Raw genomic sequence first — 27,452 nt, forward strand, 5'->3', positions numbered from 1 at the left:
TGCCCTTTCTTGAAGGCCAGCATTTGCCTATTTCCAAATATCAGGGACCTCCCCCACCTCCACAGCCTCTCAAAATGAGAGATCAGCCTAGCAAAGGACATCAGCAAGTCTCCTGGCACCCAATGAGGCAAGTATCTATCAACTTGCACAGTCGACTTCCCCCAGGCTTCCTCAAGTTTCCTGAGTTGATCTACATCTATTGCTGATGCTTCTGCTCCTCCCTGCCCCTGCCTCCAAGGTGCAGGCTGGGAGACCTTGCTGGTGAAGACTGCCTTACCTGTTTGGTTGTCATTAATTCACTCCCTCACACACCTCCAGTACTGCAGCAATCCTGCACTTTCACTGTTCAACCTTTTACCACTGATGTAGCAGCAGGAGCTTTTCTCATTGCCCTTGTCATGCCCTGCAGATTCACTGGTGGTGAGCTTTGGCTTTCCTGCCACCATCCCTATATACCCAATGAAATTGATACAGAAAGACAATTCTTCTGCCAGGTGATTTTCCACCCCTTTCCACTTTGGCTGATCTGTAAGCTTTGATGAATATTTGGCTCTACACAAACTAGTAATAACTAAGCATTTAGCTGCCCTGTGCCTCAGTTTCCTTGTTGAAATGCACCCACTAACTCCAATGCATCAGGCTTTGCCAGATCTCTGATCCTACAAATGTCAGGCATCACCATGCAGGGAAGTAGGGTGTGAGCTGTCTCATGTGCCCCATGACAAGCCCAGGTGCTTCATCTCCTGGCTCATACAGAAGGCGAGAGGGCTGCCAGCAGACCACTGCAGTCACATCCTCCTCCGTTCATCACACGCAGCGATGTTACCGAACTGACCTACTTTCCCCATCCGCCCACGGAAGGCTAATCCTGTTTAGCGTTGCTGGAAGGGGACGGGCACGTGGAGAAGTGCTCTGAGTTATACAGATGGCAGTCTTTGCTGATTAATGTTAGTTTAATTTGTTTGCCTTTCTGTTTCCAGCCGTGTGAGGGGAGAGCAGAGCAGCGGTTGAACATGGGGATCCACAGCCTGTGCACTAAAGTCTGAATGGCTTTAGTCATTCAGCAGTAATAATAGCAGTGAGGAGGATAATGGGCATGTATGTACTGATCTTCATCCGAGATCCAAACACTGCACTAAACTTTACACGTTGCTCACAAGCCCGAGATAAAAGATGCCTCTCGCCCTGGCCACGCTCCAGCACGGCGTTGCTGACGTCGGCCGTCTCACTCCTGACTTTAACAAACTGATGTGAATCACACTGCATCTACAGAGGGCTCACAGGCTGCACACCCCAAAATCCAGCCAGCACCAGGGTGGAGGGGACAAGCTGTCTAACACATAGCAATAGATGCAAGGTTTCTGACATACGGAAAATAATAGCCCTTCCCACTAAACGGAAATACTGTAAAGAATAAAACCAGAATATGCTCTGAGCCTGTATTTCTATTAATCATAATCTCTTAATACTCAGCTCTATTACCTATGAGCATCTTCCTATCATCCCCAGTTCAGAAGACAAGAGCATTAATTTATGTCAAAATCCGTTATTTTTACTGTCCACGTGTGGATTGTTTTTAATGTCTGTTTGCTTTAATCCTGTTACCATCTAAAGACTCATTGTACACATATGTATGAAACATGAAACAGCCCATGAGGTTCATGAAGTCCAGTATTTTCTCAAAAAGTTTTCTTTTCTGTTCTTGAAGCCTCTAAATATGTCTAGTGTAAACAAAATGTAGTAACCTACTGAATGCAGGAAGAACTCACTGTACACTGTCAGACAAAAATTCTAAAGCTGGACATTTAATGATGCTTCTCGATTTTTGCTTTACTCCTAAAAACAGTAATTCTCAGCATAACATGACCCATGGTGACTTCAGACTGCCATTCTCCACTAAAAAGCCATATATCTTTCTCAAATAACCATGTCTATCATCAGGAAAGTGAATTTTTACTCTCTTAAGTTTTCTAAAGGCTAGTCTGTTTATATTTCACTAAATCAATTTTTACTGCTATGGTTGGGAATGTGTCATATTTAATTACGGACTCCAGCATATTCTTGTAACAGTTCATAGGTTTATATCTGAAAAAAGGGAGAATAGAGTAGTACAGTTCAGTTTGATGTGACTGTGAATCTATTGATTTGTTCGGATTTGTTTGTGCAAATCCTTCTGCTGTGTGTTCACACTGTACACTTCCTGGTGGGATATCCAAGGGCTACATCCATATACAGAAACCTGGAACAAGGTGCTTAAAATGGTCAGATGGTCACTTCTTGCTTGTCAATCTGTGACCTTTCCTGCTGCTTCTCATTTGCTGATCTTTGCCTTCCAGCAGGGCTTGGAAGGGAAATACTTCACTTGTTAGTGTTATTCATTGCAGAGCTCTGCTTAGCTGAGGGGAAGCAGATAGAGTTGCTAGCCACAGTGGTACTGTCCAGGATAGGCAAGGCCCATCTAACCCATGCTGTGGAACACCCATGGGATGGTGCCATTGACCAACCACAGTGTCCATCAGACCTAGTTCATCATCCCTGGGCAGGGGATCTGGCAGCAATGCCAGCACAGTGACCAAGCTACACTGTCCCCTGTGCTAGTGGGTGCCTAGAAACTGTGCCCCTGGATCATGCCTAGAGCCTCTACTCTCTTTTGGTGCCTTCTTCCTATGTACTGGATCCTACTCACTAAGCACAGGATGCAATGCATGGCTGGATCTGCTTTTGAATCCTGAACCCCACCAAACATGCCTGTGTGCCTCCTGTATAACATTGACCTCTTTGCTGACAGCCTTTTCCTCCCCTTTAGAGGGGATGGGAGAGTAACTCCTTGCTGAGGCAGAACAAGAGCAGTGCTGAGCAGAGATGGGCCTTGTAGGCTGAGCAATGTGCCTGGAAGGCATGGGAGCATGTCTGCCCTCCACTGTGTTGCTGTTCCTTCCTCCTTCACGAAGATAGCAGTTATTGGGAAGAGTCTGCCCAGGGACCAGAGGATAGTTCAAGGTGTTTCATCCCAGCACCCCAGTTTTCCATACGAGCCTTGCCCATCCCTTGTCTTTGAGAGGATTGTTCTCCAAGTGCAATATCATTGTCTTTAATTACCATTGGTTGTACTGTACCAGCATCCCAAGTGGTCTGAGGGTGAGGTCTGAGGTGTAAGGCTCAGGTACATCTGCAGTGGGAGGGAGCACCCCTCTCCCCAGGGCTGACCATACCTGTACAGGACAAGGGGTAGAATACCCAGGCAGACCTGTGGGGTGATGGAGGCAGACACCCCACCTTGCTAGAGAGGCAAGAGGAAGAAAAACCTAGTCTTTTCCTCAAGCTGCCAAACACAAGAGCCAGGGAAGCACAACCACTGTGATTTCTCATGAAGGTCCCCCAGGCACATCTCAGAACCTCTGGAAGAAATGTACATCTCTGATTTAATTCAGCTGAGTTTAAATAAATATGATTAAAAATTCTTGATAAATACCAGGCTGATTTGTAAGAACTCTTAGCTGACCTTGTGGCAACTTGGTGCGAAATCAACTGACTACCTACATTTGAACATCTACAGCACATCCTTATGATGAGTCGGACAGGAAGGATTGAAGCTAACCTCACTAACCCAGAAAAGTAGTAGCTTAGCTCAATAAAAATATGTTTATAGCACAGGATAAGGTGATCAGTGCCAGATGATTTTTCATAGTGCAAGCTCTGTGTCCACTGGGAATAGACTGTATCAAAATAAACATGTGCAACCTTTCTTCTGGAGAGTCCCTGGAGCGAGCTGGCACTCTGCCTGAATTACTTCTTTCCCAAGCAGCTATTCATTGTATGAATGAATGTGGGGGGGATGTTGTGCTATAATTCTCCATCTGATAACTAAGCCAGAGGTACATGGTTAGCAATTTTAGTCAGTCTTTTGTTTCCAAAATGCCATTCTTTCCTACTTGTGGATATGCATCTTTCTGTGTGTTTGTTTGAGTACCTCCCTGATGGGAGTACATGAGCTTTCTCCTCCTTGTTCCAAGTAATTCCCATCTTTTTGAGTTATAGTCTTCACTCCTTGATGATAATGATGATACTAATGGAGCTCCAAATGTAACTGTCACTGTTAAATACTCTGCCAGCAAGAGTTACATCATGTGGTGTTCTTACCTATAGGTTTCCAAAGTCCCTTTCTTATCATGAAAGGATGCTTCACATTTTGAGAAATACTTATGCCACTTGCTTTTTTATGTCATTTCTTTGCAGGGGAACAGTGGCACAGAGCCTTGGTATTTACTGCCTGCTTCCATCATTGCAATGAGTTAGAATTTTCTCCTAAACCAAGAGAGTAGGTTTGCAGTTTGCAATCTGGGACCTTCACAGCTGAGGGACTGGCAGGATAACATAAAGCAAGCAGGTTGCATTAAGCACATACCTAAGCTCCTTGCCATGGGTTTCTCCATCACGGTGTAAGGAGAGAGCTCTGGTGGGGCTCTGGAGAGGCATGGCAATACCAGCAGCAGTTGTATACTCTGATGTATCTATTTTATTGAGAATAGTTTTAATTTCATATGGTACATATGTACTAGCAAGCCCTGTTAGCAATGCTTATGATGCTCTAGAGATTTTGCCATGTGAGCAAACAGAAGCAAAATGACAATTAGATATTGTCTCACGCTAGCAACAGCACAGCAGGTCCAGAATTTCATGTCAATCAGTGAGAAACCTTGTTTACTGGAAGCTGGCCATGAATTGGTTTACAGATCAAGCCAAACTCTTGGCAGAACAGACCAGTTAGATCTGTTGCTCTCTCTCAAGAGTATAGGCTTCCTGGCAGTGTAATTTCTTGATGGTTTAGGGGGTACAGCTGTAGGAAGCCCTTTTTCATTAGATGCATTGTGCTTCTCCAAAAGAGCCAGGGCTGAGCAGCACTGGTGCTGTCTCATCCTCTTCCATCCTTCCTCACAGCCACTCAGCACACTGTCCACATATTCCTGCTTTCTACTGGGAATCTTACAACCAGAGGAAGCCTCACAGGGGCTTCCTCTGTGAGGAAGACCTTTAGGGATTCAGGGAGAGCAAATTCTGCTGCTGATACTGCCCCATTTTGATTGCCATACCCTAGATTCAACAAGTGTGCATGCAACAGAACATTTTGTGCTGTGCTGTGCTGTGCTGTGAGGGTGGTGAGACACTGGAACAGGTTGCCCAGGGAGGTTGTGGATATCCAAACACTGGTAGTGTTTAAGGCTAGGTTGGATAAGGCCTTGAGCAACCTGGTCTAGTGCAAGGTGTCCTCCCAACCATCGGGACTAGATGATCTCTATGGTCCTTCCCTACCTCCTAGCATCCTATGATTCTATGATTTTGAGCAAAGGTTTTGCACAGAAACACTGCAAAATCCTAAATGCTAATCCTGCCATTTTAACAATGCCTTCTGTATTCTTGAATAGCATAGGTTGCAATAAGTGAGCAAATAACAACAAAACACACTGAATATTGTCACTACATTTTAGCCTGAATTATTTGAAAACACAGTGATTGGGATAACAGTTTCATTATGGAACTAAGCAAAGAAACACCTAAAATATATTTAAAATACTGGTTAATAAAATTTTGCTGGGGTTATGCATTTTCCTAGTCCAAAATATGGATTATGATGTGGCTGACTTGCAAGTCAAAAATCATGGCTGACTGTGGCTGTTTTGCCAGTCAAAACAAGTAACTGGGAAAAAAATCTCAAAACTACATGGTATTATTTGTTATTTTGTTCTGTATAATGGAATTCAGCAATTTGAATTCACCAGTTATGACTAAAAAAACTAGTCCCTTGGCCTTCATATTTCCTGGTTATCTTTCATCAAAGAGCTGAGTGTCATTAAGTGGTAGCTTTACCCTCTAATCGGTGACCAGTGGTTCTAATTCCTCAAAACTCATTTGATAAAAAGTTATGGGGTGGTTTTGTGTTCTTAACTAACTGTTGAGTAATGACCAGGTAGAATATTGCTGTAAGGGAACTAGTAACAGAAGCACTGTTTTTACTGTAGTTACATTTTCACTTTTTTTTTTCATAAAATGTTCTTTAAACAGCCAAATTTATGTGTGACTCATATGTGGAAAATAACATGGGCTTAAATAAAGCATAGTTATTAACTTCCTCCTCCCTTCCAATTTTATTCATGTCTTACATGTTGAGGACTCATTTAAATGAGAAATATTGATTGCTGGAAGAGTGTTATCATTGCCTATTATTACTCCACTGTTTGAAAATGGAGTTTTGACAATAACCAGTGGATTGTGCTGCTGTTTCAGAAAATATTTGTGTGGGATGAAGCAGCACATGAATTTTGTATCCAAAAGTGATGCCAGATGCCAAGAGAGGTGCAGTAGCACAGGGCTTCCTTCTTGGGCTGAAGTGGTTACGGATCAAGTGTCACTTTCTCATAAGGTCAGGGAGCACAGGAGGGTGGGCAGTGAGCTAGTGACAAGTGTTTCTGAGGCACTCAGCCTTCAGCTGGGCTGCTTTTGTATTTCTTCCTTTGCCTTGCCTACACAAATGTACTTAATTTACCCAATTTACCCTTTTCTCCTTACAGCTCACACTGCTGGAGCAATTGAACTCCAAAGCTGAGGTCACAACACTTTGGTGAAGATTAGCTAAAAGAGTGATGGGGATGGGACAGTCCCCATGCTTGGTGCCAGCATGGCTAGGCAGGTGGTCTGACTGGGCTGCAGGAGGCTTTTTAGTATGGCTTAGGCAGTGGGATTTATAAGGACACTTGGAGGTGTAATTCAGTAGTTACTACCTTCTCATGGCTTTGGGTCAAGATCTGCAGAGGAGGATGAAGAGCTTCCCAGTAAAAGTGCAGCCTGAGAAGTCAAAGGCTTCAGTGGTGCTGGCTTTTGCTCTGAAAATGGTTTTGATGGCAACATGGGGGCAATGAAAATGCTTTTCAGCTTGAGCAGACCCCAGGCTCATCCAGCCTGAATGTTTGCAGAGAGTAACCTCCACATAAAAAATCCCCAAGAAGTGCTGCTTTTGTAGTGTGCTGATTCACCATGTGATGCCTTGTGAGTCTTGGTCCCTGGTTTGAGACCCTAAGGCTAGCATAGTGCTCAGGGATAACATTACCCACAATGGATATTTCCTAAAATCAAGGACTGTGGCATAGAGCACTGCTGACACATTTTTCTGACCTGGATATCATCACTGTGTTATTAAATTGAAATAGAGTGACTGTGAGATTAACCTGCAAATAGAGCTAACAAAATGACAATTCATAATGATTCTTGCATTCCTTCAACAGAAAAAACTGCTTAGACAATCTAATGGATGAAGATGAGAAAGACAGGGCAAAGAGGTGAGTATCTTTTCTTCTATGACTCTCTGTGATGAACTTGATACTGTTTGTTGCTGCAAAAGCTGTTTTATCCATAATCAATTAATGAAAGAGTAAGAGAATAAAATACAGTCAATCACAACTTGAAAAACTGCCATCTCACAGACTCCTACTCCTGGCTGCACTGTAAGAAGAAAATAACCTAGCAATGTTTCCTGTGGAAAATGTTAAAAAAGCCAAGGCATTGATCGTTTTCTTCGCATTACTGCAGAACATCAGAACTGAAGCACCAACAACGTACTTGTGCCACTATAATGCATCATCTGAGCTTCCAGAGTGTACAAAAACGTTGTGGCTTTCTTTCCTTTAAGTACATTTTGCGAAAGAAAAAAAAAGGAAAAGTGTGGTTTTTTCCCTATTAGAATGGTCATTTATTAATTAATTCATCAATGCCTATCTCACAGCAATGAAAACACCCAGAAGCTGCCTTCAGAGCAGAGAAAGACCACGAAAAGTCAGCCTTAAACTGGCACAAACCTATATTCACATACAGTCTGTACTCCATTGAGCCCTGGTTGGTGGGAATTCATTGTGAACCCTTTGTTGGGAGAGAAAAGGTGTGTTTCAAGGCAGAAGACCTGTGGCAATGAAACTCTTATTAACTGTCAGAGCTGACCAGCACCTGCAGAAAAGCAGTTTGGAAGCATTCGAGGTTATCAACGCCTCAGCCCGCAGTTTAATTACTTTAGAGAGAGCCAGAGGTTGCCCACATTTTTCCCCTTGGTTCCCTCTAATGAGAGTTTTTCCAGTCTGGGCACAAGCAGTTGGTCCAGTTTCATCTCTTTTGATTCCTTCTCTGCTTCTTTCCCTCCCCGCAGCTTTGTCTCACCAATATAGGTCAGCACAGGCTGCAGCCAGGCTTGGCAGTTCCCCTTTACTTCCTTTTTGGAGGGTTCAGGAAGGAGCCCACCTTGCAGCACTGCTTCACCTGCTAAAGGCCTGATCATCTTCAAGATATTTGTGTGCTAATTGTTTTGTAAAAAAAAAAAATCATTAAATGAATGCATATGTGAAAAAACAGGGATAACATGTATCCTTGCTATCGGCGATTGTCATCATCATCTGGTATGGTTTTCATGCTGTTTGTTCCTAGAAGGAATTTTTGTCGTACCCCAGGGCAGGCCTCTATCAGGGTGCATGAAAAAGTTACAACTTTAAAAATTAGAAAAGGAAACTGCTTCTTCAAATTGCAATTTAAGTTCATTTTCCTTTTTAGAAATAAAGCTAAAGTTGAAATTGAGTTTGAAATCATGAGATGCTTCATGGAAATCTAAAGTTGATACATTATACTGAAATGGTTCAGGTTCATTTAAAAGCTACAGGTTTTCTTCCAGAGAGTCAAACTTAGGAGAAGCTATTTGAAGAATATTTTGCTGCTGTGTCTTGTAAACTGAGAACTCTCACCTGTCCTGTACCACAAGGGAAACTTTTTTTTTCCTCTTCTATTTGGTATAAGGACTGGCTCCCTCAGGGCTGAGAAACACCAGAGGGGATTAAAAAGCCCAGGAAATTGTTGTCTCCTTTTATTTTCTCTGTTAGAAGTAGGTGAGACTGAAAATTTCTGGATCTAAATTTTTGGGATGGACTCAAAAACCAGGAGCTGAGCTTCTCAGGTTAGGTGTGTGTAGAGATACACATACACACCATGTACATCTGCTGCAATTTATTAGGCATGTACAGGTTGTATTGCACAGACATGAAAAAAGGATCCATCCTCTCCTGAGAAGAACCACTTGCACTCCCACCCCTGTGCCAGGTGTTTAGTATTTGGTCAAGATTCAGAACTCTTCTTTCAGGAATAATGCTGGGTAAATTGAGCCACTTCAATTGAGAAATTGTAAAGTTCACTCCGAAGACCTGAGGACTAAAATGTGGATATGATGGTACCACAGCTGGGAGCACTGAAGACCTCTGTGAGGTTTTCTGGTCTTCTGAGATCAGAAGCCATAGTTTCATTTTTAGTTCTTTGATGCTAGATGAGGTTTATTTTGGTTAAAGAGATTTATTAATTCTAAACAAAAGGTGTGCTTTGTGCACTTTTTTCTCTATTTGCTCTTCTTTCAGTTTGCTTTAATAGTATATAATTTTAAAATACTTTTTTTGCAATTCAGTTGAGTTCCAAATTCCAACCAAAACCAGCTTGAAGTGAACCATGAGAAAGTGCTTAATCATGAAGACTACTACCTGCCATTTTCCACTGAAATAAAAAGTAAATTTAAGAATCTGAATGAAGGTATGTGGTACACTTACTCACATTGATGCATATATAACACACTCCACTAGACTGTCAGAAGAAATCTGAAATTTAGTGTAAAGTCACATTTCATTGCAAATTAGCAAATGTAGCATCTACTAATCAGTCAGTATCTGTCTGTCCACAAGCAGCCCATCTGTAAGCGAACAAAAATGGCTGTTAAGTTGTTGATTTTTATCATTCTGAATTCAGGCTGTTTTGGATTGTCTTTAGTTGTATTCACTGAAAGTCTTGATTTTATTCATACTGTGTCTTCTCCTTCCTCTTGAATATGCTGTAATCTTTGTGGAGTAGCAAGGAAGGAGGAGAACTGGGACAAGTAGTAGAGAATTAAGACAGAGGTTGTTTGGGCTTACTGTAATTGTATGCCCTAGCAGTGAAGTAAGCAAGGCTAGGAAATAATCTTCAAAAGGAAGTGATGAAAAATATCTTACTTGATGCATTTATAACTGTACTAAGCAAAGTATTTTCAACTGTGCAGGGATAATTTTATCATTTTTTCCAATCTTTTTTCATTTTTTTCCTTTTCAAAACTTTGCTGTGATCATCGATTCATATCTTGGTAGACTTATTTCCACTAGAGGAGTTTTTATATTTCCTTTGTGAATAAAATGTCAAGTGTTAAAAATAGATACTTTAAATTTCTGTCAAGGCCTTTTTTCTTTTTTTTTTTTCCTTAAAGCAATACATTCCCTAATGACAGTTGGTGGTTTATTTTATTTTCAGGGAAATCTGGACTCTTTAAGCTTAAAATGAACTGAGAATTGAATTATGAGGAAGTAAAATGTTGATATTCTTAACATTGCCCTGAACTGTAGAGAAATAGGATAAAGCTGGAGCTTTTCACATCTTGTTCTGACAGCCTTTTGCAGTGTAATAAGAGCAAGCTGAAATCAGTCAGGCAGTATCCACCCAATCTCTTGTGTTCAAAGCTGTAAAATAATCAAGTATTGGCTTTCATCCAGTGTATCTCCAAGTGTGTTCAGGGTTGAGAGCAAGACAAACAAAAATTACCCCTCTGTCAGTAGTAACATCCAGAAGCCTCTGTAGTGATTTCTCTGCTGAAAATGTTTATTGCCATCCTGGTCCTCGCAGGGGATGTATATGCTGGGCTAAATTCTGCTCTGATTTTCAGCAGTGTGCATCCAGAGCTGCTCTGAGGCACAGCAGAGTTAGCTGGGACTGAGAAACTCAGAGTGAGAACTGGCCTCTTGGCTTTTCTTTCCCTTCTACGCGTAACCAGATTTTTTAGGTCTTTGCGTAATTGATAAGGCAAATCTCGTCTGTTTGAGGACCTTTCAGAAGAACAAACAAACAAACCTACTGGGCTATACTTATTTCTATTTCCACATGGATGCAGAAGTCCAGGTGATAACCTCCGAGTCACAGTTGTTGTATTCACAAGAACAAGTTAGAAAGCATGTGTGCATAGATTGACACGGAGCTAAAAAAAGCCAAAGTGCACATGCTGAAAAGATTATCAACAGCCTTAATGACAGTATTATGATGGTGCCAAAACACCCCAAATGAAATCAGATCCTTTCTTCCTTTGAGCTCTTGGAACACAGCAGCAGAAGCAGGCTCTCTCTGAGGAATCTGCAAGCTAAACAGACAAGACTGGTGATGAAGGCTGTAGAGTCTTGGTTTTAAATCTAGATACTTGGGGCACTGACACTGATTTTCCCAGTGACACACAGAGATTAAGGGCAAGCACTGCTGGCATTTTCAAGACCCCAAGTCTGCCAATGCATCCCAGCCTCAGACCCAGTCCATGCTGATGCCCTCACTCCTGCTTGTCCTTGTGACCTTGGAAAGAAGATTGAATAAAGTGGCCTACGAACCAGATGGAAGCTGCAGCAACTTCTGTTCAGGCCTCTGATCTTAATGACTGAAAGACAACATCCTGATTCTTGTCTGCCAGCCTGGAGGTAGGCAGAGCAGCTGTGACCAAAGTGGGCACGTCCTTCTAGATCAACCCAGCTCCAGTGCAACAGCTGCAGGAACGGGGTCCCTCTCTTCTGTTAAGACTGCACGGATGGGTATGATCCAGTCTCCACTTCTTCTTTATGGACAGTTTTACTGTTGTCACAGTAATCACAGTATTCTTATTTCTTCTCACTCTGTGTGCCTCCCCAGAGACTGCAAGAATTTTTAAGATCCTACATATGTCTGAGAGATGGACAGAGCTCCTTCAACTACAAGCTCAGTGCAGTCCTGATAAACTCAGCCAGGGTGTCCGGAGGCAGCACAGAGAAGTGAGCAGAGCCTCCATCTCCCCACTGGGCACTAAAGGTGGCACTAAGACAAGAGCAGGAGGTAGAAACTGCTGCCTCCTACTTGTTTCTGCAGCTTTGTTGGAGTCCAGTGTCAATCTTCACACAAGCCAATTTTATGTGTATACATTGCAGTGAGCAGGTACATGCTCATTTCCCTTCTTGGTCTGCTCATCCTTTGTTTCTTTCCCCCTGTCTACAGGGCTTCGCGTAACAAGTCTGAGAAGAAGAGGCGCGATCAGTTCAATGTTCTCATCAAAGAGCTCAGCTCCATGCTTCCAGGCAACACTCGCAAAATGGACAAAACTACTGTGCTGGAAAAAGTCATTGGCTTTCTGCAGAAGCACAATGGTAAGATTTAGTGCAGCTCTTCATGCACTTGCCAGACAGTTACTGTAATATCCTGTTTCCTTCACTGATTATCGGAATGGCTCAAGGGACCTAAAAGTGCCAACATAAGGTATTTGAGGTTTTTTTCAATCTCATCAAAAAAGATCATTTGCAGACACTGTACTGCCCAAATCCATCTCCTTGTTTGCTCTTCAGTTGAAGATGACTCTCAACCTGCTAGAAAAGGGGGCAAATGGCAGCAGCTGAGGGAAAGAGGGCAACAGTGCCCTGCAGCACTCATGAAGAAGACAGATGCTTTGAACAAGAGAGATTTGGGAGCAGAGGGAAGATTCCCTTACTTGAAATTTGCAATATTCTGAGCAGAAGAACAAAGCATTCGCCCCAGTTTCTCTGCAGAAAAAAATGCAGGGAAGCAATCTGTTCAGCACCCCAGCTCCTCAGTGGACTGTGTAGGACTCAATTTTCCACGCTGAGTAGAAAACTCCAGAAAGCGCCTCTGGTTTTGAAGCCGGCCATCAGCAAATTGCATCCACAAATAGTTGACATACTTCATCCAGTTTGCACAAGTAGAAGCTACATCACATGTGCACAGGATTGAGTTGCAGTAGTCGAGTTCAGCATTGGAAAGGCGGGAGTTTATTTTTTAAAATGCTTGCACCAGTGACAGTTAAATTCCTTAGAAATGTACCTTCACAGAGAGCAGAGAATATTTCTGACCCTGCTGATCTACTCTCTTTGGTCTAGTTTCTACTCAGAGGGAGGAATGTGCACTGTGACCTTCCTGATGCTTTGACACCCACCAGTAGAAGTCAACTGAAATGCTTCTCCCTTATAAATCAGGGCACTGGTTTGAAATGGGGCTCTCCTGCTCTGCCCCGATGAGGAAGACGTTTCAATGGGTGACTGTGGGGAATGCCCCTCATGCCAGAAAGAAGAAAGGGGTCTCACAAGATGATACACTATGTTGCCTGGCTTACCTTGGCTCATCCAGCACCTCCCTCCTGCACTCTCTGGAGAACTCTGGGTGTAACAAGAAAGACCCATTAAAACTCTTATATCATGACTCATAACAGAATGGAGTCACAAATGTCAAATTTATTGAGGAAATAATTATAATGGTTCTGCCATTAGAGTGCAGTTTCTCCTTAAATGAATTTTTACCACAGACAAGATAGATAGAATCATATATTTGTTTAGGTTAGAAAAGACATTTAAGACCAATGAGTCCAGCTGTTAACCTATGGTTTTGTACAGGAGGGGATGACCAGGACATTTCAAGGTTTAATAGTTACATATACTTTTTTAAAAAATTATAGTAATAACTTACCTTTTTTTTTAGCTGCCCAAGGCAAAGGAAGATGTGAATATGCTCAAGCTAAGCAAAGAAAAATCACCCAAGATTTGAAATAAGTGTATGAGTGTAGCTGAAGGTGAAAATAATTTACTCCAAAAGTTGCTTTTCCTTGAAAAATAACTAGATGAAGGAAAGCTAACAGTCACAAATCTCTCCATAGCAATTGGGTCAAAATGTGACTGGGGTTTGTGCACTTGCTAAAAAAAGCAAATGTTATCTATTTTTAAACCAGATTAGTAGTCACAGAATATAATACAAAGCATCAACATTTAAAAGTGTTGATTATCCTCAGTGTACTTGGGATTTGGTTTATTGAGTCATATTTCCCTTCTGTTTGGTAGGCTAAACCAACATTTTAGTCATAACAGAGAAGGAGGTAAATTTTCAGATTTTTTCCTTCGTAAACAGCCTCCTTCATCATAATCCACAGAATCTCCCGAATCTCAAGTAATTCTCCCATTCTCCCAGCAGTCATCATTTCATGTATATTGGCTTTTCCAAGCTAAAGATCTGCTGAAAATATCCTACATTCTGAAACTACTTTAAAAAATCTGGTGGACTCTTTCTTTAGTCTAGTTTTCAAAGCTGTGTATAAAACCTGTGTGGGGGCTGTGGACAGTTGTCGTGCTGCCAGGGACAGCCCCCAGCAGTGCAGAAAGCGAGTCGAATGAGCTGGTAGGAGCAAACATCTCCACTGATACAGCCTGAACAGAAACTTTGATTTCTTTCTCGATGACACAGGCACAGGCACTCGTAGAAATTTACAGTCTTTAGTATCATTTATCCATTTGCATTTCTCTGGCCAGTTTGCCTATGTGCTTTGAATACAGAGCATTGAGTGTTACATGCTCTGGAAGTGTTAATCAGCAGGATTAATTAGCAGGAGGTGCTGAAAAGACAAGACAGTCTGTGCTCACCATCCTCTCACTACTAGGGCTGAGTGAGGGAGCACTCCTAGAGAGGCAGAGGGAGCAGCAAACTAAAGCAGCTCGAGTTTCTCAAAATTAGAGCTGTCCCCCAGAAACCTGTCTGACTCAGAGCTAACATAAGTGACTGTTTTCCAAAGGCAAACAGTGCAACCAGCTATCCCAGTTTCAGTGCAAAGCTGTGAGTTGTTTAGACACATCCCAGTGTGTCTGCACCCCTCATGGAAAGCCCTCTGCAGGCTGCCATGGGGTCAGGATTGTGCAGCAGTGGGGGACATCTCTTGGGGCCTCATGGGCTGACAGCACAGGGGACCCTGCCCTCCAGACAGGATTTGGGATGAGATGCTTGTGCTCCATTCCTTCTCCTGGGCTGCACTGCTCCGTGTGGCTGAAAGCAGGGAGAGATTGGTGACTGTAGCACTTGTGTAAAGGTGCTGCAAATGCTTGTGTTTTGCACTCCTTTTGAAAAACAGAGCAATAGCTCTGCAGTTTGGGGTCACAGCCCTTTGGGGATCCTCTGATGGAGCTTTCTTGCTGTTCTGTTTGGCGCAGAAGCTATAGGCTGAACCCTCTCTAGCATCCTGATTTTGAAGCTGTAAATTGTAAATACCAATTTGACATGTGCTGATCCTTGCCTTGATTTTAATTTCATGCAAAGTGGTTTTATCTTTTGATCAATACCCCAGTAATGCTGCTTGAGGCCAATGGCCTTGTGAATACAGGCTCCCACTGAAGTCAGTACAAGCTGACTTGAGTAAAAAACGAGGAAAACATTTCAGGCTTGAAAACTGCAATTTTTGAGTACAAAGGTTATTTCTCTCTTTACATAGCAACTCATATGTAATATTCCAAGAGAGAAATTAATTTGAATTGTAAAGATGTAAATGTTCTGTTTGTCTAGAAGTCTCAGCACAGACGGAGATTTCTGAAATTCAGCAGGACTGGAAGCCTTCATTTCTCAGCAATGAAGAATTCACCCAGCTGATGTTGGAGGTAAACATGTGCATATACCTTTCCTAATTTTGTCTAGCACTCATGGAAACATCTATGCATTTAGAATAAACTGTCATCTGCAGTTCCAAAGAAGAGGTTTTGGGAACTGCTGTATTTGACCATCAAGCAGAGTTGCCACTGGGATTAAATTCCCCACTTGTTGCTTTTCTCTCTTAGCAGTACTGGTGTGTTGTGCTGCTGCAGCCTGTAAAACTGTGCAGTGACTCCCAGGAAAAGCAGTTCAGGGCAAAGATTCAAATCACAGGGTATATTTCTTTTTTACAAACAGAGGTGAGGTAAAGGGCACATGGCCTTTTTTCTCCTATTCTTGGAAGGTGTTGTTAGCATCTAATGTTTAGGCAGGACTAGCACCTGAAACGCAGTGGTGTCGCGTCCCTCTAGTGCTAGGTGCTAAACAAGCAGATAAAGCCTGACAGCTCCTCTTGGCTTAATACAGTTGGTACTTCCACTCTGATTTTCAAGGCCCTTATCAAACACTTCTTATTCTAGCATTTTGCAATCATCGTTTTTAAATTATAGCATAGGTTCTTTTAATGCTAGCTGGGATTTGAAGGGAGGTGACTCAATGGTGTTTATGTGTTCAAAATGAAAAGCAAATGAGTTGCTAGAGTGCATTTTTCTCTCTCAGTAATAGCTAGAACTGCCATTAGCAAGGGTCTTCTCCTGTACTAAACGCACAGATGTTGCATAGCCCCACAGTGTCCTTTGAGAGCAAGCTTCCTCTCCTCCCACAATTGATGTGAACATGGCACATGATCCAGGCTCCCGTGGTGGGCAGGGAAGGATGTTGGGGAACAACTACACCACCAAGGAGTGGCATAAAGCCACATTGCTGACTCCCAGGGCTGGAAGTCCTTTGGCCATTGCGGTTTGTTGTGATGAGACTCCCCTGGACCAGTTTTATGAGACACTTTGCTCCTATTGCTCTGACAACCGCCCATTTCCATTTCTGTGCCCAGGAACTTAACACACATAACTCCTTCAGTCTGCACTGAAATATGTCCCTCAGATAGCAATAAATTGACTGTTGTTTTGACAGGCTGGGCTTTGTTGATTCTACTTGTATGCTACACAATTTTAGATTAAAACAATCACTTTTGGTTTCCCAGCTTATAAATCACCTTCTTGCTACTGTGATTTTCCATGCCCTTCAAGATAACATTGGGTATTGGGATGTCCTGTTGTGCCAAATGTTCATCATTCCCTGCTATTTTGCCTTTCTACTGATCTTATTTTATTAGCATTTGGACAAGACTGCTTGAAGTTTTTCCCATCCTGTTATTAAAAGATGGGAAGGGTTTTTTCCAAGCACTAATTCAAAAGACTCAAGACATAATTGACTGCAGTAATATATCAGCTTTCCTGAAATTGCCTTTTCTTACCACATTGAAAGGGCTGTCACCAAATTAAAGTGGGCATTAGGCTCTGTTTGTCTGTCTAGGACTGATGCAATAGTAAAACCTTTGAAGAGGAAAATGCTCTCTTAATGTTGGAATGTCCAGTTGCAAATAAAGTAAATACACAGTTATGTATGCACACATTATCTTGGTTTTACCACAGAGTTCTAATATGAGTCACTGTGTGTAATTTGCATTGGGTATGAAACAAAGACTTGATTTTTTAAACACTAACAACCTTCACCATAGTAACATGCACGATCCAACTGCCTTGTAAAACCGCTGCTCTCTTCTATGGGTTAACAGCTATCATGGTTTTTTACAAAACAGCTTGAATGTACTGCACTAAAGAAAAGCATTCTCTGCACCTAGATTAACAAAATCAAATAACTATAGCAGCTGGAGGGTTTTCAGAGATGCTAAACACACACTCTTCTACTGGGGTATAAGTTATTGACTTGCTTTTCAAAGGATTGAAGCACCAGCATTTTCCCATTGACTTAAATAGTTGTGGATGCTCAGCATTCTCTGGAAAAGGGAACATATGTTTGTGTCTTTATTCAAGGCTTTGTGTTTTCCTTTTTTTTCTTTTTTTTTTTTTTTTAACAATTAGCATTTTCCAGTGTTCTCAGAATTCTTTCCCTTATTGAAGTCAGCGGGGGGCAAGGATGTACTGTGGCTTACAAGATCAACTGCAAGTCTGGCTTGGAGGCAGGCCTGGATTTGCAGACTGGTTTTGGCTCTCTGATCAGGTTGTTTGCAGTACACCTGTCTCCTGAGCAGGTATGGCCACTGGAGTATAGTCCGCTCTGATTCAGTCGTGCTTGCAGTGCCTTTGCTGCTCAAATGCTGCTGGCAACGCTGACTCCAGAACATCAGGGAACTGACAGGAAGGACCCAGACTTGCTCCACTTGAAGGGTTGGGAGCCTCACTGGTGACTCCCTAATGACAGTGGGAAGGTTTTAATATATTCTCTGATCACCTACTGTTGTGTCTTAATTTTTGAGGTGTTCTCCTTATAGTGATCTAAAGATATATAAGCTTTAGTTCACTCTGAAGAGAATCCCTCGAAAAATAAAGTTAATCTTGCCTTAGATCTCAAAATCTACCTAGGTTTAGTTTTGAACAAAACTTATTTTCAAAACTTGGCGAGTTAGACTAAAGAAGAGACTCATTTTGATGTTGAAATTGCTCCTGTGCAGAGCGTGGGGATAAGGCTGACATTTCCTTTCAGTCCTAGGAGTGAAAGGGCTTACCACAGAATGGGACCAAAGTGAGGAAGAAACTCTGCAGAAGGGTGAATTTCTCTTGGAATGAGTAATCTAATACCATGACCTTTAAAATAAATCACTCAATTAAAACTCAGGCTAAGGATTATTTGATCATTTGCATTGCTTTTACTTACATGAAAGCCCAGTAATATACAATGTTACATTAATACAAACTGAGATTTATGGGGTTTGCAGAGAAGTACCATTTTGAGATAGGACTGCATCCTTTCATCGTCCTTTGATATTTACACAGAGCTCAAATGTTCATTTTAATAACTTCCAAGGGATCCAGTCTTAGTCATTTTGCATTATTAAAATGTGTGATTAATTTAAAAACTGAGACATGAAGTGTTCCTGTGAGCCCTTTGTTGCTTCAATAGTAGGTTTTACTAGACTACAAAGAGTCTTGTGAAAGTTAAATCAGACTGTAAAATCAGAGAATTACTGTTCTGCAACTTGAGATAACATTCCTACAACTCGATAACAATATGGTGCTGAAGTCAAACCATTCTGATCAACGCATGATGAGATGTCCTGTTTACACCACTCATTCCTGTTAAAGCACTCTTGACCTATCTGTTTTCCTTAGGCATTAGATGGCTTCATTATAGCAGTAACCACAGGTGGAAGCATCATCTATGTGTCTGACAGCATCACACCACTTCTAGGGCATTTACCGGTGAGTAATTCTGGCATTGCCTTTTTTACTACACATTGTAAAATTGGGTACTGCACTTTTAGAAACAGATGTAAAACGGTGCTGGGGGTGGTGTTTTCCTAAAAATGTGGTGAAGGCGTTTGTCCCTGCATTATGCTGGCTGCTGCTGTTGCTCAGCTCTGCTCTCTCTCTGTCTGATTCATACCCTTCAGGTTTTTGTTGCTATGAGGCACTTCAGCTTGAATGGAAAAAGCTCTGCAGGAACAGTCTGGCCAGGGGAGGGACAGGGTGACCTGGCTGATCTTTTCCTTCTCTGATTTCTAAGCTAGCAGAGAATAGCACCAGTGCTGCTGGCAGCCCAGTGAGGAGCTTGTTAAGGGCCTTATTCTGCTCCCAGGGAGGTAAAGGACAAAAACCCCATTGAATGTGGAGTTAGGCAGAGGCTGCTGAGCTCTCCCTGCTGTGCTTTTCCAAGGGGAGTGCGCGGTGCTCCCAGGAGGTGCTGGTGGAGCCAATGCTGGGTGCATCCTTACATCAGTCCAACCAATACTCTGGCACATTCAGCTTCTTTTATCTCTGTGCTGCTGCAGGAGACACTCCTGTGTGCATTGGCTTGGGCTGGAGGAGCAGGGGAGAGGGGTTGCTCCAAACCCTGCTCCTGTTGCTAAGGCTACTCTAGGAGAAATGGCACAATAATTACGGATTAATCCTCATGCTCATTTTTAGTATCCTGGTCTCAAATAAATACATGCCCAGGAGAAAAAAAATAGCTGCCAAATCATTATTGTACTACCCCCTGCCATGTTCTTAAGAAAATTACAATTCTCTTTCATTTAGTTTTTCACCAAATATGTGTTATGTTTTCCACCCAGCAAATGTATTTCACAACACTACCTTGCTGGAATAAGAAAAAAAATTATTTTCTTTTGAGACAAAAGGAATTTGATGAAAGAGCAGCTCCTGGTAAATGCAAAAATATTGCTATGCAACAACAGATTGAACTAAGTATATCTATTTCAGTTTTCTTTCATCCTCAACAGTTTAGAAGACCAGTACTTTATTTTCTGACATCTGCCTCACTTCAGGGGTGGGGAGAGCTCACACAGGCTATGGGGTTTTCATACATTTACTGATTTCCATTAAATTTCCTTGTCTTTCATCATTTGGAGGTTTCATTGGTATCCCTTCCAAATACTGATTCTCATTGAAGATGATAGATCTGCTGTGGGAAAGTATTCTTCTTCAGGAAGATATATTTCACACCCTGTGCCTAAAATCTGAGGTCCTGACTGAACATGGATAGATTCAGGTTTATAATTCCTGAGTTGGACCATCAGAATCTAAATTGGTTTTCTCTCCCAAATACATGCTTTGTGTGATGAACTTACATGGTGTTGAGCCCAAAATAAGGATGAAGATAGACATTACTTTTTATTTGCATGGAAGCAGCACATGGCAGTCCAAGTCAGGAGCCAGCCTGGCAGGGTTGGAGGTGGAGCAGACCCACCTGAAGCTGTGGGAGTGGTAATAGTTAACAACTGCCCCACCACCCCACACATGCAGAGGAAGCATCCCAGAGGCCACAACTGAACAAGGAATAAAGGCTTCTGCCTGCCCCAGGTTGGCAGATCGCTATGGCCATGGGCAGGGGCCCAGCTGAGGGTACATCTGGGTACAACTGGGTATTTTAGTCCTCTGTTGCCCTTGCCATTTGGGTTTTTTTAAGTTTTAAAACTGATCAGAGTGCTATCTGGAAAATCTAGGTGGCTTATTTTGTTTACCTCGAGGATCTATTTGTAAGCTAAATTCAGTCACTGATTGAGGGACAAAATTCCAATTCTTTCTCCTCTGTGACAACAGGGAAAAAATATTCTGCAAATCTTTTGCTTTGAGCAATGAAAGGAAGGCAAAACTGGGCAGAATGCAGAGCAGGGCTCTCTGAAGGCTCTTGTTAAGAAAACTGATACATTTTCTTTCATTAAAATCATTAAAGTCTCCAATGCTGAGAACAAATATATCTGGTTCTCTTTAACACAGCTTCCCTTACTTCCATGGAGATCTTCAAACACAAACTCCCCCTGTTGTAATTCTAATTTTTTTTTTAAACAAGATCTAGACTCTACTCGTAGGGTCAGTTGAGATGGAGATGTCTAGCTCACATGGTGACTTGAACTGAAGTGAACTCATGGAAATCTGATCACAACTCATAGCATTTGCCAGTCAGATGGTACACTATGCCTCCAAGAATATGCAGTCTCCTGGGAAGGGTCCTTCCTGTCCCTTCTTGCCTGTTTTTCCAGAAGGTCCCTGGCAGGGTTGAGATTTCTCCTCAGGGGCTACCCCATGAAAATCAAGGAGCTGCTCTGCTGTGTTGGGTGCTTAAGGTAAATGTCAAGGAGGGAAAATCTAGGACACAGGACTCTACAGAGCACAAAAGTTAAGGATGCTGTGTTGCTGTTACAGGGTAGCAGTGGAAATCAGTGCAGGACATAGAGGGGCCAAATCCAGCACACAAGTTCATAGCCATCTTTAGTTTTTGTGTTGATGGGAAAGAAACCTGTCTCATTTGTAGCCCTCCACCATCCCTTTCCTAGTGACCATGTTTGCTTAGTTCCTTTGCTTTTTTCTCCCTGCAGCAGCGTTTTTTCCTCCTAACCACTACTCCCATGCATTGTAAAAGCAATGAAATTATGAGGAAGGAGTTCCATTTTGGAGTACAGCTACTTTGTTGAAACCGCAGAAATCTTTTAACTATGCATCCCATTATTGCAGAACATGATGTATTGTATTTAGAAGAGATCAGCATCCATGCAGACAGAGGTGTTCTTTGCCCTCCTTAGCTTTCAGGAGTAAATACTCAAAGCTTCGCTTAGCAAGATTTGAAGATTAGAAGATTTTAAGATGCAGAGTAGATTCCAGGTTTAGCAGCATAGCTATGCATTAGCATAGTTCATCTAACAAGTCTACCCACAGTCACTGTAGTTTATCTTTTGTCTGCTTTGCCTATCTCATTCAGCAATACTCTGTGGCTGTCTCAGCCAGTGGCACAGAACTGCCCACTGTAGAACAATTAGAGCTGCAAACCATTCCCCTCTAACTGATCCATTTTTATCACCGATGGTCAAATTTTGTCAATAGAATCAGGTCAGAAAACACCTGCAAAATCATCAGGTCCAACCTTTGACCTAATACCATCATGCCCACTAAACCAAAGTGCAATGTCCACTCATTTTTTGAACCCTTCCAGGGATGGTGATTCTACCACTTTCCTGGGCAGCCTCTTCCCATGCTTAATCACTCTTTCATGAAGAAATTTTTCCTGATATCCAGTCTGAACCTCCCCTGCTGCAGCTTGAGGCCATTTCCCCTTGTCCTGTCACTGGTTATGTGGGAGAAGAGACTAACCCCCACATCACCACAACCTCCTTTTACATAGTTGTAAGAGTGATAAGGTCTCCCCTGAGCCTCCTTTTCTCCAGGCTAAACAATCCTAACTCCCTCAGGTGCCCCTTGTAAGACTTGTACTCCAGACCTTCCCCAGCACTGTTGTCCTTCTCTGGAGCTCCAGCACCTCAGCAGCTCAGAACTGAATGCAGCACTCAAGGTGTGGCCTCACCTGTGCTGAGTACAGAGGGACAATCCCTGCCCTGATCCTGCTGGCCACACTATTGCTGATACAGACCAGGATGCCACTGGCTTCTTGGTGACCTGAGCACTGCTAGCTCATGTTCAGTTGCTGTCAACCAGCACCCCTAGGTCCTTTTCCACTGAGCAGCTTTCCATCCTCTCTGCCCCCAGCCTGTAGCACAGCTTGGGGTTGTGACCCAAGTGCAGGATGTGGTATTTTGTCTTGTTGGACCCTCGTACAGTTGGTTTCAGCTCTTTCATCCAGTCTGTTCAGATCCCTTTGCAGACCCTATCTGTCTCACCACTCACCTTTTTGCCATGACATTAGATGTCTGCCCTTTGGGTCTGGTGCAGAATTAGCTCTGAATAGCTTGCTTGCCATTTTCTACAGCTCCAGTGAGACAGTGGAATATTTGCTTCCACCTCTCTGTTTGACTTAGCAATGTATTCTGGATTGACATATTGATTTGAGAGCATTGTTGAAGCCTTGATATGTATAAGATCCAGAAGTTCTGTTCTGTGCACTGTTTTACAGGTGTGCCAAACCTTTGCAAGAGGCAAGAGTTGTGTAACACACTAAGAAGTAGAAACCTTAGCATTTTTTTCAAACTCATTTTAAAAAATTCACTATTTCCTATCATCAAAGATGCAAAACAGATTTTAAATTGTGGATATGGTACATGATGGCAGTAAAAACTGTAAATACCAGAACTTGCAAATCAATGAATATCTGTTGCTCAGGGCAATAGATTGCTCTGAGGGGATGTGTAAAAAAAAGTCTCTTGCAACTCCAACTATAAGTGTAGTCACAGGCCTCTGCAGCTATCACCTGAAACAGAAACAGCAGCGCAGAACTAATCAGAGGTCTGGAATAGGAGCTTGGTCACAGTATGGAGACAAAAGATTTCAGTTAGAGGAGTGGTGATGGCTCACTTCTAGTCTTCCTGCAGTTACTGTAGAGTAGGTGGGAGATTAATTAACCTGGTGGTATCATTATCATTTACAAGAAAAATATAATTTCTGAGATTGCACCTAAGTCTTGAACAGAATTCACCAGCACAGTTTCCTGTCTTTCTTCATATGCACAAAAAAAAATTACATGAAACCATGTACTATATTTTGTGAAGTATAGTATGTGTATATAGGTGTGTATGTAAGTATTTATATATATATATATAAAACCTTTATCACATACTGTATCAGCAGGATTCACATTAATAAGATATTAACTAAAGCCGCAAAAATAACTTCCAAGTATTCTTCACAACAGGAATATTCAAGTAATGAACATACATAATACTTAAACCTGAATCATCTAAAGTGACATATTCTTCTCAAGGTGTGTATATAAAGCATAGCACTCTGTTTTTTAAAGCCTGCTCAATGAGTTTCACCACTCTAAACAGGAATTCCACATAGAAAAGCTAGCATGAATAGAAAGCAGATGGAAACCAAAGCACGATTTTACATAAATAAATTATGGTTAATGACTTGCCAGTCTCATGCAGGGCTTACATGTTTTCAGCATGACTGTAGAGTCTGATAAAGCTGCTCTGATGACACACAAAGCTGTGTCAGTGTGCCAGCTCAGCCTGAGGTAGTCTCAAGTGGGACAGATGTAAGTTGATGCCATTGGAGGGTCACTTAATCTCAGGCTTCCTTCTGGATGCACTCTGCTAGCGTTGGGTTAGTCACCGTGCTGAACATAGGTGACTAACTGCCTCTTGGCAGCCCGTGGCAGACTCTTTGTCTTCTCCACCCTGGGCCAGCCATGGCCTTTTTGCACGAATTCATCTCCTCTTTCCATTCCCAAATCTCAGTTCCTAGATTTTTGATGGATTTCAGGTTCAAGCCAGCTGACCATGGGGCTGAAGGCACATGGACGTTCAGCTCATGGCTGGCCAGAGGGAGGGCTTGTGTTGATGGCACTGTGAACTCCCCCTCCCTGGAGACCAGCTGCTGTAAAGTCATTTGCAGACCTGGCAGTCCCCTTCTGCCGGGATGCAGGAAGTGGGGAACATGGCCTGCCATCCCAAGGGCATTTCCCAGGAGCTGGGGGGATACCCCTGGGAAGGGGCTGGATCTGGGACCGACCTGGCTGGCTCAGGGTGACTCTCTGCCTCACTGCTCCTGTAAGTCAGGCTCTGTCAGGGAGAGAAGAAATTCCAGCGATCCACAACAGGCCTGTGCATGGAGCTTAGTGGTAGTGTGGGGAGCCAGACACCCTTTCCCAGCTCTCTCCCAGTCTCCTCATTTAATTGTGTGGATGTACCTGCTGTATCTGATGGTCTCTGAGAAATATTAAATATTGCTGAGTGCTGAGGCTTAATCTGATGACCAGCCCACAGAGAAGTGGCCACTCAGTTTGTCCAACGGGTCCCCCCCTGTTTTAGAGTACCTGGAAACCAGTGAGGAAACTCCTGTCGAATGCCACAGATTTTGTATCCACATTGTTGCCCATCTCTGCAAGTGTTGCTTGTTGTGATATTTCTGTTTGTCTCAAAAGTTATTTCTCTTTGCAGTGTGATGTCTTGGATCAGAATTTGTTAAACTTCCTCCCAGAACAAGAACACTCAGAAATTTATAAGATGTTATCTTCTTGTATGCTTATGACAGATTCTGCCTCATCGGATTACCTAAAAAGTAAGTTTCATTTTATCTTCTCTAGTAAATGAAAAAGCACAGGCAGGATAAAAAAATTTCTCCCAGAAAAGAGTTTTTCATGTGATGTGCAATAAAAAAATTAGGTTCATAGGCTTTCAAAAAGATCTTGCCACCTGGAATGACCCTTTGGTTCTATTTTTAAATGAAACCCTTTGCTTTTATTTTACTAGGCTAAGACTACTTGCAGTTATGTTAATTATTAAATATCATATCATTTGAGACAGCTAAGGAAAATAGGTTAGCTGATGGAAATTGAGAGTTCGCCTGAGACAAATCACATCTTAATTGATATTTCAGCCTGTTCGAGTAAGATGTTGTTCAGAGATAAGCTAATGTGGCATACCTTTGGTTTGCCCTACAGTCAAAAAAGACCTCTAAATTATTTTTCCAATTGAATTTTTTTTATTAGAAATGTTTTTACTTCCTCAGCCTTACCCACTCTAGGAGGTAAGATGTAGAAAACCAGAAAACACATGATCATGCTCAATCTACTGTATCGTGCAAAACCTGCAGCTGATAGCTAATACTCCAAAGTTAATTTAATAGATATTTTGAGGTAATTAAGCACAGTTTTCCAACATGAGATGTAGAACAGCTGTGAGTTGTGAGGAGCCTGAAGAGAAAAAAGCAGTAAGTGAAAGGACCCAGTTTTCTCTGTTGCTGCACGGAGGCTGTGGCTGTGTAACTCCTGTGATGAGGTGGTGCCAGAGAAGGTTGAGTTAATCTCCAAGGCTGTCCCTGAGCTGCAGGCACGCCTGTGCACAGCACTGGGCAACCTGCATCCCTGCAAGGTGCTTCTTTGCAGAGGCTCTGGTCCTGCAATGTGTTTAGGCCCTGCAAAGCACATTGGTGTTTAGGACTCCTGAATGGTAACAAGCTGCTCTTGTGCCACCAGTTGCAGGATTGGGGTTGGAAGACACCATTGGTTATGTTTAGCTTAAATAGTATATTTATTTCTTCTTCTTCTTCTTTTAACAATCCAGCTGACAATGAACTAGAGTTTTATTGTCATCTTCTGAGAGGAAGTTTGAACCCAAAGGAATTTCCAACATATGAATACATAAAATTTGTAGGAAATTTTCGGTCTTACAGCAATGGTAAGCTTTAATTGTTGTATAAATGTTACTTTAGCTGTGTAAAATAAAATATAAGTATTGCTCCATTGAACAAGACAGGCTTTTAACTGACAGAACTATTTTTAACATTATGGGATAAATTTTGCTTCACACGGATCTCATGGCTGAGTTGCAATAGCTGGATGAATACATGTGATGAGTGAAATTGTGTTAGTTGCTTTTGTTACTGCCCTTCACTTGCAGTGATCCTGGACTCTGGCTAAGTTTGCAAATAATGACAGATTTAGAGTTTAGGTTTAGAGGAGGGTTTATTTGTGCTCATTAATACTGTGTGCTAAGATCTCACTTATTAGCAAAATTATAATCTTGCTACCTTATCTTCTGGTTTACATTAAACAAAAATTCTGTGCCAGAACTGATAATCTGTCTTCTTACCCTTCTCTGCAAAATCCTGGGGAAAGGCAGCAATGCCACATGGCATCAGAATGGCTGAGGACACTGCCACCCACCTCCCTTTCCAGCTGCCATTTTACATTCCTCTCCAGCACTGCAGAACCCAATACTCTAAAAGAAAAAAAAGGAAAAAAGGAAAAAAAGAAAAAAAAATGCAGTCAGCATAGTCACTAATGCACCACAGTCAGTCCAGGGAAACCATCTTTCAAGGGATGAAGAGCAGATTTCCACCTCACCCATTCTCTAACAAACAGATTGCTGCACAGCCATTAGTGTCAGAAATGAAATACTCTTTTATTACTTTCCTTCTCCTGCCTGCCCAAGTTTGCTTTAGTTACTTGCCTGAATGAACTCCAGAGTGGCATTTCCAAAGTTGCTGGTATTGTTCCAAATAGGTCATCCTCTGCAAAAAAATTCCCCACCGTGCTTTCCAAAAACTGCACACCACGCTGTGAAAAAAAAAGTCCCTGTCCCCATTTAACTTTCTGCTTTTGCTCCACATGACTAGAATAGAAACCTACATGCAGGATGGAGATATGTGTTTCTTGTTTGGTGCCATCTGATTTGAGGCTCTATTTGTATGAAAAAATGTAGCTGCCTGCGTGCTTTCTAGTTTGAATGAAGTGAAATGTGCCTGCCTGACAGACGTGCACACCAAGCTGTTCTGTTTTCTAGAGCAGAAACCGGATTTCAGGTGCTGACTCATAAGGATACATTTCTACCAGGGGAATTTCTGATCCATTTTCTTCAAGGATTTTCAGCC

At 42.2% G+C, this 27,452-nt stretch overlaps 1 protein-coding gene across 2 annotated transcripts in view; it reads left to right on the forward strand.

The window, feature by feature from the left end:
* NPAS2 (neuronal PAS domain protein 2) overlaps positions 1–27,452 on the forward strand; it is a 104,619-nt gene that overhangs the window by 43,209 nt on the left and 33,958 nt on the right. For both annotated transcript variants that reach the window (XM_042779005.1, XM_042779006.1), the window contains exons 2-7: positions 7,278–7,331; positions 12,100–12,248; positions 15,430–15,521; positions 18,801–18,890; positions 25,019–25,139; positions 26,144–26,257. In XM_042779005.1, the coding sequence (XP_042634939.1) occupies positions 7,300–7,331; positions 12,100–12,248; positions 15,430–15,521; positions 18,801–18,890; positions 25,019–25,139; positions 26,144–26,257 (598 nt within the window). In that variant the 5' untranslated portion in view covers positions 7,278–7,299. The remainder of the gene's footprint in view (positions 1–7,277; positions 7,332–12,099; positions 12,249–15,429; positions 15,522–18,800; positions 18,891–25,018; positions 25,140–26,143; positions 26,258–27,452) is intronic.

The sequence above is a fragment of the Catharus ustulatus genome, chromosome 2 (assembly GCF_009819885.2).
Source record: "Catharus ustulatus isolate bCatUst1 chromosome 2, bCatUst1.pri.v2, whole genome shotgun sequence".
Classification (NCBI taxonomy): domain Eukaryota; kingdom Metazoa; phylum Chordata; class Aves; order Passeriformes; family Turdidae; genus Catharus; species Catharus ustulatus.